The 12008-nt window shown below is 46.0% G+C and overlaps 1 protein-coding gene across 26 annotated transcripts in view; it reads right to left on the bottom strand.

Annotated features, from left to right (window-relative positions):
• Nucleotides 1-12008, bottom strand: part of Epb41l1 (erythrocyte membrane protein band 4.1 like 1) — a 118837-nt gene that overhangs the window by 48137 nt on the left and 58692 nt on the right. For all 26 annotated transcript variants that reach the window (XM_074074680.1, XM_074074682.1, XM_074074679.1 and 23 more), the window contains one exon: nt 409-599. In XM_074074680.1, coding sequence (XP_073930781.1) covers nt 409-585 — 177 coding nt within the window. In that variant the 5' untranslated portion in view covers nt 586-599. The remainder of the gene's footprint in view (nt 1-408; nt 600-12008) is intronic.

Genomic DNA, 12008 nt, shown 5'->3' with positions numbered 1-12008 from the left:
GGGTGATGAGTTTTGCTCTAGGATCACACTGGGCTTGTCAAGCTCAAATGAAAAAGCTCAAAGGTAGGAAAATAAAGGTCAAAGGATCTTTTTAGGAATTGGTTCTAGGTCTAACTTCCACTTCTGTCACTTTAGGGCAGTGTGACTTTGGGTAACTCGCTTCATCCCACTGAGCCACAGTTTCTCCAAGTATAAAATGGGAAAATTAACACTACCCCTGAGGTTTGGAAGAATTAAATATAAAAATGGTCACAATGTCACCCCAGCACATTGCTCAGCATGTAATGGTCAGGAATAAATCCTAGTTTCCTTCTTTCTTGCTTGCTGAGAAAATCCTGGGGCCCTAAGAACTGGACCTGGAGGACTGGTTGGGCAGGAAGAGGGCTTCCCAGGCCCTCAAATACACACCTGTTCAGCAGGCCGAGTGTCCTGCTGGGGCGGATGCTTCTCATTGGAGTTGGCCTCTTGGTGGCTGTGGCCTGAGGGAGTCACAGGGGTGGTCACAGCTGCAGCAGCCTCAGGCTGCTGTGGGACCTCCTCCTGAGCCTTCTTCACCTCAGAATCGGGGCCTGTCTCTGTTGTCATGGTGACCAGCACGCCTGCATTGGCATGAAGGAAAGCATGTGAAGGGGAGAGGGCCAGCAATAGTGTGACAGAGCGAGGGAGCAGGAACCACATGTGGAGAGAGAGACAGATGGAGACAAATGGACAAAGAGCCAGAGAGAAGAAAGGAGGAAGGGAAGGACAGAGGAAATGGGAAGGGGGAGACATGAGAAATGAGGGGTTAGTGGCAGCTGAGGTCATAGGCCCCTCTCCCCAACCTTTACCACAGTTCCTCAGGGACCCCAATCTCTTGGCCAGACCTGGAATCTGGGCCCTCTCTAGGGATGACAAAGGCCTCGCCAGGGACTCCCCACTCTGCACAGGGAACAATGGCCATCTCCAGGCAGGACCCTAGCCAGGCTATTTCTCCAACCACAGTCCCTGATACTCAGTAGCCCCTCAGTAAATACTGGATGTGCTGAACAGACAACCCTGGGTTTCAGGCCCTTCGGGCGCTGGATTTAGGCAAGCTGCTTTCATGTCCCAAGCTGCAATAACTCCTGCGCACCTACCCCAGCCCCGGCCTCACATGGATGCTGCAGGGAAGGGTCCACAGGGGGTAACACTTGTAAAAACCATACCACCTGCCCAGAAATTCAGGGAACAGGGCTCAGGCTCCCCCAAGAGTGGCAGTCACCTCACCTCTCTGGGACTCATCCACAAAGTGAGGAACTTAGGAGAATTATCTCTGGGAAAAGCTATTCTTAGCATTTTCCTCTTAGAGTATTAAATGAGGAGATTCCAGAGAGAATCAAGGACCCACTCTCCAGCTATTCTGTCTGACTTCGCCAATTGCTGAGTGAGAGAGTGAGAGAGAGAGAGAGAGAGAGAGAGAGAGAGAGAAACGGCAAGATTCCATTTTTTTAAAGTCATCATTATTATTATTGGTGACACTGGGGTTTGAACTCAGGGCGTCACACTGGCAAAGCAGGCACTCAACTGCTTGAGCTACATCTCCAGTCCATTTTGCTCTATCTATTTTGGAGATGGGGGTCTTGCAAACTATTTGTCTAGGGCTGCCTTGAACTGCAATCCTCCCGATCTGAGTCTTCCAAGTAGGACTACAAATGTGAGCCACTAGCACCTGGCACCATCCATTTTTATGTTTAAAAAACAAATCAAGACCCTCAGCATATCTTTGTTTTACACATTTATTTAGCAAAAGATCTGAAGGGATCCTTGCCACACTTAAGAGAAGTTAAAGGAAAAGGGAAAGAGACCTATAGGAATGAGGTAGAATAAAAGAGGAAGTTTCATTTTTTACTTTATACACTTTAGGATTATTTGTCTTTTTAATATATATAGATATAGATATAAATATATAGATATGAATATTAACCCAAACTTCCATTTGGTTTGGTTTAACTTTAAGGACAAAAGCACCCATTCCTGGCCCCAAACAGCAGATCCTCAAAATAAATTAAAAAAAAAAAAAGTTGAGGCTGGAAGCACGGCTCAAGTGGTAGAATGCCTACCTAGCATGCATGAGGCCCTGAGTTCAACCCTTACTACCAAAAATAAATAAGTTAATTTTTGTAAAGGTAGGAGCTAACCAGGGGATCAGAGGAATGGGCAGGAACCCTCACCCCTAATTCCAGACCCTGCCACTAAGTCCATCATATTACTGTACATGAGAAAGATCCAGACTAGATCTGGGGGAGACTCTTCCCCACCTTCACTACCATGGGAGGCCTCTGACAGCCAGCCAGACACTGGATCCCCAATGCTTCAGGCCCCACACTTTTAGTTATTGTCGCTGTTGCTGGAGATTGAACCAGGGCCTTGTGCATGCTAGACAAGCACTCTACCACTTTTCATTCCTTCCCTAATTTTTCTCTCTCTGCATTCCTATGGGCACCCACCTGGCCCAAAGCAAAGGACAGAAAGTCAGAGACCCTGAGGGCCCCACCCAGTCAGAGGAGAGATTCAGGGTCCTGCAGAAGTCATGGGCATCCTCAACTCCACAGAGTAGAGGAGGAGTGGAAGACTTTGTGAACTGAAGCTCCTAGCCCAAATGAGAGTGTGTGTTGTTACTGATGCTGCTGTTAAGAAGTAAGGTGAGGAGGAAGGAAAGGCCTTGGTAACATCAACTCATCCCCACCCACAGAGGCTTTCCCCTCAAGTCGTAACCCCAGGCTTCAGGGGTACAACTTGCAGTCACAGCTACAGAAAGTCTCTCCATCCCTCTTGGCTAGGGCACAAAGCAACCTAAGCTGCTCTGGGGAAGCTCACAGCCTAGGAAGGGGCAAACCAAGACCTGTCTACTGTGTTTGGAATCTTTCCTAGGCCTGTGCATAGAGACATCATCATCATGTTAGATAAGGGTAAATAGGCACAAACACTTAAATGCCTACTCAATTTTGCTTTAAAAGAAGAAGAAGGCTCCACAGACTGATGTGTATGTTTTCTGCTGTGAGAAGGAAATCCACAGGGCCCTTGTGACCAGGCAGCCAATGGGTACATCCATTCCTCCCCTTAGGGTGGACTTGGTCTGGCTTCAGCCCAGACTCTTAGAACTTTCCCCCAGCCTGACATAGCCAGGAAAGCAATCTTAAATAAATATCCCAGTCTTCCCTGCATGAGTCTCCAGCAGATACAGATGGCAGCCAGTGCCACAGATAAGAGAAGCTGGATGTCTTTTGAGATAATTAAATATACTCCCCTTCTTTTACAGGTTAGACCAGAAAGCAAGAGACAAGTGACAGTCACTTCCTCAGACAGGGTTCCTCCACCCACTCTCCTCCCTATCAGCCACCTGACTCCCCAGATCTTAATGCCAGGTCCATTTTCTGTCCCTTTCACTTAGTTGCCTCCAACGAACCCCAACAGAATCACTTTGAAGGAGAAGTGCTTAGGCCCAGACTGAATGCTGAGAAGGTGCAGGAACCACTGCTGAAACCCGTGGTCAGGGGCAGGTTGGAGAGATGGTAATCCATCCTCTTTGAGAGTAAAAGAAAAGGGGATATAAAAATCAGGGGAAGTATTTGAGTGAAAATGCATGGGACATGGCAGTACATTCAGATTGACCCACTATAATTAATACACACAGATCTAGATGGTCGCCAATTTACGATGTTTAAACTTGTAATTTCTCAACATTATGACAGTAGGAAAGCACACCCATACAACCGTCTGTCTCTCACATTCAGTACAGCAGTCAGTAAATTACGTGAGATAGCCAAACCTGATTATAAACTAGGCTTGGTGTGGGTGATTTTCCAAACTGTAGGCTGAGCTGTGATGTTTGGTAGCTGAAGTATATTACTTGCATTTTTCAATGTATGATATTTTCAACTTACAGTGGGTTTATCAGGGCGTAACCTCATGGAAAATTAAGGAGTATCTCTACAGAAAATTTAGCAAAGTATTAGCTATGGTTATTTCTGAGTGGCACATGTAGACTGTTTTCTTCTTTCTATTTAACTGTAGTTCTTTGAATGATTTATAAATTAACTAATTACTTTATTATTTTGGGACAGAGGTCTACTATGTTTTTCAGACTAGACTTATCTCAAACTTCTGGGCTCAAGTGATCCTCCTGCCTCAATCTTCCAACCAGCTGGGACTACAGGGACACACCACTGTGCCCAGCTCTTTAAAAAATTGCTTTAAAAACTAGAGGTTAGAAAAAAATTGTCTGATGTACATGGCTTGGTATGATTTTCTTTTTGAAAATTTATGAAATAAAAAGAAAAATAACATTAATTTTAAATATGAGGAAGTCTTCTTTTCTTTGACAAGTCCAAAGATAACACCATGGTCTCTCAGCAATCTACAGAAAGAGAGCCAGGAACCCAGCCTTGGCTTCTGACACAGCCAGGATGGTGGGCACACAGCCCTGCCCAGGCCCAGGTCAGCACAGACTGAGGAAGCCTGCTGGATAGCTAGGCCAAGCTGGGCCAGGTACTATAGGAGACTCTGGGGGAAGCACGTGCAGGTCCCCATGGAGCTCAGTGCAACAGGAAGATGTGGCTCTCCCAGGAGACAGCTGCATGGGACTTAGATCTGCCAGTGTTTGTCTCTCAGAAGAGTCTGGGGATCTGGTAATCAGAATGTGGCCTCAGTTCCCCCCAAAAAACTTCCAGGGTAGAGGGCAGAGACGGAGTTAGGAGCCTTTAGATAGGAGATGGCAGAGAGGGAAATGGCAGGGAGGGCATTTGGGCTATATCACTATGTGGGCAAAGGCCCAGGTAGGATCAAGGGAATGTGGAGGGGAAGAGAGGAGACCCTGACTTTTTTTTTTTTTTTTTTTTTTTTGGTGGTATGGGGTTTTAAACTCAGGGCCTTATTCTTGCTAGGCAGGTGCTCTACAATTTGACCCATTCCTCCAGCCCTTTTTTGTGTTGGGTATTTTTTGAGATAGATATTTACCCAGGCTGGCCTCGAACAGCAATCCTCCTAATCTCTGCCTACTGAGTTGCTAGGATTACAGGTATGAGCAAGTGGCACCTGATGACCTTGATGTTCTGACACTTCAAGAAACCTGTGAAGGGGGTGCTCCAGACAGCCTGGCAAGAGGGACAAGCTACATCTAGGGAGAAGAACAGGAGCTGGAGTAGCGAAGACAGCCTTGCAAGAGTCAGAAGTGTCACTGACTGCCAAAGAGGGACAAGACTCTGACCACCTGTCCATAGCACTGCTATGGCCAGGCCTAGGTCAGAGACGTCACCCAGCCATTCATGAACCCCTTGCAAAACAGCAGGGCGGGGGCCCTGCTTTTCAGTGGCCAAGAGCACAGGCTTTGTTATCAAGCACATGCCATCCTGAAGCCCAGCTCCAACACTTGCTTACTCTGTGACCTCGGGCAAAGGACTTCCCTTTTGTATAAAACAGATACTCCTTCCTTCCTCTCAGCGTGGTGATAGAAACTAGAAAATAACACAGACAGAGCACTTAGCAGGTCCCAATAAAGCAAGCCCGAGAGTAGGTCTATGACCACATGCAGTAATGGGAAGCCACAGCGAGGACTGTCCTGTGAACAGGAGTGCAGAACCACCACCCAGAACAGATGCGCAAAGAGAATGTTCCACAAGACAGGGGCCAGCAGAGCCAGACTGATGACACCAACATATGAGAGGCCAAATGTTCGGGATTAGAAGAGAGAAAGGTCAGTCAGAGAAGTGAATGATGACAGTGCGCACGCTCTGTCTGGGGCTGGGAAGAGGGGCCCAGCATGGTCAGGATGCTGCCTGTGTCTGAGGCTCTGCACTGTCTGGCTCTCCTGGCTTGCCTGGGGAGGAGGGACACTACTCATCTATCTCATGCTATGACTTTGCATTTGCATGGCTTGCAGGGAGAGGGTATACCACTCAGCTGAGGCACTATCCACAGGGCCTGGCAGTTGTGCCACTCCATAAAAATGAATCACCTGGCATCTGGCTAACCTTCTCATCAGGGCTAATGTGAGTCAGCATCTCAGAGGCCAGTCATTCAGATTTGCTTTTTTTCTCCATCCCCCAGCCACTGCCCAGGTCCAGCCCACAGTCAACTCACACCAAGAAGGCTGCCCCAACCTGCTCCATGGTCTCTCCCTGTGCCCACTCCATAGAACAGCCACAAGGACTTTTGCACAACTTCCAGCTCGATGCCCTCTTTAAAACCTCCAATGGCTTCCCACCAAAATAAAACACAAACTCCTTATCAAGCTTCAGGCCACCATAGATGGACCATGCCCATCTTTCCAGGATCAGAGCCTACCGCTGCCAGTCCCCTACTGCTTTCTGCTACCATTACCGTGAGCGTGTCACACTGGCTCTCAGTCTGTTCATCATGCCAGGCTTGCCCTGGGGTTTGGGGGCTTTGTCCTTAATATGCTATCTTCATGGACGTGAGCTTGTCCCCTCTCCTGGCATAATAGCTTTCACCTCCAGATTGCAAATCTACCCTCCACCCCCTAGTGCTGGGGAGGCAACCCAGCGTCTTGGGCATGTTAGGCAAGCGTTCTACCACTAGCTACATCCCCAACCCTTGGTTTTTTAAGACAAGATCTCACTATGTAGTCCAGGTTGGCCTGGAACTGGACATCCTCCTGCCTCTGCCTCCCAAGGGCTGGGATTATAGCTGTGTACTCCTGGCCAGATCACAAATCTCTGTGCCCCCTATCTACCCTGTTTAAAGTGGGTCCTTCTTCCTAATTTTTTCCTTTTGATTATAGCGCTAAGTTGTTTGTTTTTGTCTTTGTTTTGCCATTTTAGCCATTTTTAAGGGTAACAGTTAGAAGCATTAATTGTATTCAACAATACCCACCATCTATTTTCAAAAATTTTCATCACCCCAAATAGAAACCTTATATCCATTAAGCAAGCATGCTAGTTTATTGGTTTGTTTCCATAGTAATCATCACCAACTAAATTTATATTTATTGATTATTCATTTTAATCCCTCCTCTAGAAAATAAACTCCATAAAAATCTCTGTCTCATTTGCCATTATTTCCAGGACTGAGTGTAGTTCTTGATAAATAACAACAAAGTTAACATTTAACCAGGCACTATAGAGCATGGCTGTAATCCCAGGTACTTCGGAAGCTAAAACAGGGTAATTGCTTGAGTCTCCTAATTCAAGACTAACCTGGGCAACATAGCAAGACTCTGTCTCAAAATTAAACAGCATAATAGCAAAAATCAATAGTCTACAAAGTTAACTTTGAGTTTGCTATTTGCCAGGCATTAATCTAAGTATTTTCCAACAATTAATCCATTTGATCTTCACAATAGCCTATAATAGGTATTCTTATTATCTCCATTTTAAGAAAGAAGAAACTGAAGTGAGAAGTAAGTGACCTACCCAAGATCACCCAGCTAGTAAATAACAGTGTCAGCATTCCTGGGCTGAAGTCACTTCAGGAGCCCTGGTGGCTCCCAGCCAGCCAGCCAGCGAGCCTCTCTTGATTTATCAGATCTCAAGCACATGACTTCTCCATCTGAACTTCTGATATTATCCTCCTTATTGTGCTGATGGAAATATACAACTCAAAGAGACAAACTGATATGTCCAAGGTCACAAGACCTGTGCCCAGCTCCCTGTGACTCCAAAGTCCTTCCTGCCACATAACACTGAGTCCTCTCTGGGGGCTCAAATGGTACTAATTCCTCCTGGGGTGAAGTGGTCAAGGGAAGCTTCTCAAGATTGAAAAGCAAACACACTGGAAAAGCTGAACTCAGAATCAGGACCACTGCCTCTTGTTTCAGGGCTGCCACTTCCTAATCTGATGGGCCTTGGGCAAGTCACTTCCTCTTTCTGAGTATCAGTTTCCTCATTTGTCAAATAGGTCTTTTAGATCCAAAAATTAAAGCCCCACCAAACACAGAGCAGAGAATGCTAGAGATGCTGATGACATGTATCCAAGAAACATCCTTCACATGTACACACATAGCAGTGGGCATGAGGATATACACAGCTACGATTGTCCTTGGCTGTAAACAGTCACCCGCTGGACAGTGAAGCTATCTCCTCTAAATCTTGGACACTAATGACACCAAAGACATTTGCCCAGGTGTTATTGGGAATGTTGATCCAGGTGAGAGCAGAAGTAGCAGTAGGAAGGAGGGGGAGATCAAGAGGGAGAGAGAGAGAGAGAAGCAGGCAGAAGCCACCAAAATACAAAGAGAAAACCAGATAGAAAAAAAATCCTGTTTTGACGTTTTCAACAATCCCAGTCACCAAGACTCTTCTTTCTTTTGGGCAGGTTAAGAGGTGTATCTTTTGCGTATCCTGCAATAATGCCTCCTGGGCTGCTGCCTCCATTTGCACCCCCCAGACCCATGGCATGCTTGAAGAAGCAGCAGTCAACCCAATGAGGTGTCCCTTCAGTTCCCTGCTGCTGCTGCTGCTGTGGTTGGCAGGAGGGCAGAGGACCCTGTGGTTCTGGTGGAAGCCGAGCCCCACTGCAACAGCTCCTTGCCTGCTCCTGCCATTGATGCCCTGCAGGTTCCTGCAACTCAGCTTACATCTGCATTAACATCTCAGTCACAGCATCGAGTGGAATTCTGTTCTCTGCCAGAGTCTGACTGATCCATCACCTGGTATATGTGAACTGGGGGGAAGGAGAACCTAGGAGGAGGCAGTTTGGTCTCAGTGGCTTAAAATGACAAAGAGAACACTGAGAGACCTTCACAAGTCCCTTACCCCCTCTGTGCCTTAGTTTCTTCATCTGTAAAATCATGAGGATAACTGCAGTTTCACAGGTTTTCTGTGGAAATGGAACAGGATCATACCCATGAAGTTCTTACAATGCTAAAGCCCACTATTAGTGCTCAAGAGATATTAGATATTCTCCTCTTAATTAAGTCCAAAGATGAGCATATGAACAACTACATTCCCTTGGAAAGGGAATACAGGGCTTTCCCCCTATTTTCCCATTTTTCTACCATGAACATGGATTACTTTAGAAGTCAGAAATGAAAAAAAGAATTAAAAGAAAAAAGAGAGTGCTCCCGCGAAGGCTTATGTGTCCTCTCTCAGTGGCTGGTGATGATTTGACTTCCCACAGGGATATCCCCAGTACAGAACATCTGCTTCCTCAAGTAACATTGTGGATGGTAGTGAATGAAATGACTGGAGGGTGCAGGCTGTGCCCCCTCCCAGCCAGGCCTAAGGGTCTAAACCAGAACTGAATCCACAGTCATCCTTACAGGTGGGTGCCCAGGTCGGGACATGGTACTGGAAAGATGGCAATTTGTCAGAGGTCTGCAGTACCCATGGGCACTGCATTAAATAAAACCAAGCAACACTGAAGAGGCTACCACCCACCAGCACTGGCTTCTTGCCCAAAAGTTTCACGTGCTATCACAGAGCACAATGTGCAGTTGTGGGCCAGGGACCACGTGACAGCCTAGATCTGCAGAGTAACAGCATCAAAAGGGAGAGATGCCTCCCGCTTGGACCAACCATGCTGACGACTGCAGGAGGCAAACCAGACCTCCCTTTGGCAGGGCATCCTCTGAAAGCTGGGCAACGTGCTGACTGCCTTCCGGCCTTTATCTCATTTGAGCTGTGCAAGGACCACACAGGGCAGTGGGGTTTATCCCTAGGCTGGCTTAACTGGCCAAGGTCACATAGCTAGTTAGCTTGAGTACAGGACTCAGACCCAGGTCCGCTGGCTCCCAGCCCAGTGCTCTTCCCCTAGATCCTGCTCCATCCCACAACCTCCAACTTGCTGTAAACCATGTAACCAAAGCTACTGTTGCTCTAGATGGAGAAATAATAACAGCAGCATCAATCCCTCCCACGTGCATGGTGCTTTACAATTTATAGGATCCTTTTGTAACCATCATTGGTGAGATCCTTGGTGAGATCAGCTGTGGTTGAGAGGGTGAACACTGGTTATGAAAATGGGTGGAGCCAAAACTAGAATCCTGACTCCACAGGCTTAGTGACCTTGGGCAGGTTACTTAACCTTTCTGAGAGCCAGTGTGAACAGCAAAATGAGAATGATACCCCCCTACGTCAAAGACACTCAGTGAGAATGAAAGAAGAAAATGCCCACGAAGCTTGCTCTGCACAGCACTTAATGCACAGCAGATACTCAGCAGGTGGCAGGGAGTACTCTGATCAGTAAGGCATCCCTATCACACAAGTGGACAAACTGGGGTCCAGAGAAGGTAAAGAACTTGTCTAAGGACACTCAGGGCAAAAGCAGCAGTAAGCTCACAGCATCCCAAGAAAATGTGAAAATTTCTCAGGTGAGCTCCATGCTGGGTGAGTTGAAGAAGGGGGTCTCTCTGGGACATCCCCACTCTTTGAGGGTGGTGACAGAGAAAGGGTATCCTCCAAGCACACTAGTCCTCTGCTGAGAAGTGAGGGGAAGGGGTGACAGGAGAGAAGAGAATCAATAAACCTTGAGAGTTGTGAGGGCAACTCTCACAGCCTCACAGTTTCTAACTTTTTCTCTCTTGATTTCAGTAATTGTTTAATCACCATTAGAGTTGTCAGCATTACCATACTTAGAATACAGTAAAATTGGAACGACTTTAAATGTTCGTCAGCAAGCTAGAACTTATCCGTTAAAAATTAATTAGAAAGTATTACATACTTTTTTTTTTTTTTGCAGTTCTTGGGGAATGGAACCCAGGTAAGCACTCTACAACTAAGCTATGTCCCCAGCCATGAAAATTTTAGAGAGATTTTATATATAAAGACACGAAAATATGCAGGTAAATGAAAAAAATGCAAATTGTGAAACAAAGCAATTCACAATCCATTCTGGTTTTACATGCTTATGTAGGCATAGAAAATATTCTGAGCCAGGAACCGGTGGCTCACACCTATAATCCTAGCTACTCAGGAGGCAGAGATCAGGAGGATCGCAGTTCCAAGCCAGTCTGGGCAAATAGTTCACAAGACCCTATCTCGAAAAAAACCCATCACAAAGAAAAGGGGCTGATGGAGTGACTCAAGGTGTAGGCCCTGAGTTCAAACCTCAGTACAGCAAAAAAAAAAAAGAAAGAAAATATTCTGGAACAAGGCACTATCTTGGGCTATTTTTGGAGAGTGGGACTTTGGTGGGGGAACTAAGGAGACAATGCCCTTCTAAATCATTAGGATTCTGTACAAACTTCTTTTGTAATTAAAACTAAAGAAAAATAAGCACGACATTAAGGAAGATTTGTTTGAATCAGTCTTATTTACTTCCTGTGGCACTTGCTCTAACTCCATTTCTGCCTAATTTTTTGCAATCTGTGTCAATTGTCAGACCTCACTTTATAGCACTGTAATCTGAATGTCCCTAATTTTACGGGTTTTTTCCATTTATCACTGACTGTATAAAAATACTGCCACATTATGACATCATCACCATCAACACAGCTAAAACTCACAGATGCTTTATTATGTTCTAGTTACAAAGCTAAAAGTTTTACATGCTTTAACTAATGTAGTCTTTATGACAATCCTGAGAGCAGGTATATGGACTATCCCTATTACAGACAGGAAAACTGAGGCTGGGTGAGATTAATTGTTGGTAAGGACAAAAATAAGACTTAATCCCTGATCTGTGTGAGTCCCAAGTCTTCACTGGGGACCTCCCCTCTAATCCCCTCACTGATACAGATGGTCCACGACTTACGACTTTTTGACTTTACAGTGATACAGAGTAATACACATTCAGTCAAACCTTACTTTGAATTTTGATCTTCCCCTGGGCTAACAATTTGCCACAGGACACCTTCTGGGATGCTAGAAGGCAGCAACGAGCTGCAGCTCCAGTCAGCCTCTGATCACGAGGGTGAACAACCCGTCAGATACAGCACTCCATGGGGCTACGCTAGGGTGCTCACTAGGTTAGGTACATTCAATGCATGTGTGACTTAGGATACTTTCATATCATAATGGGTTTGGGAGTGCAACTCCATTGTAAATCAAGGAGCATCTTTATTGGGTAAGAAGACATGGCAAGTAAGGATGGCC

Source organism: Castor canadensis, chromosome 5, assembly GCF_047511655.1.
Source record: "Castor canadensis chromosome 5, mCasCan1.hap1v2, whole genome shotgun sequence".
Taxonomy (NCBI): domain Eukaryota; kingdom Metazoa; phylum Chordata; class Mammalia; order Rodentia; family Castoridae; genus Castor; species Castor canadensis.
This window is presented reverse-complemented; position numbering and strand designations above follow the sequence as displayed.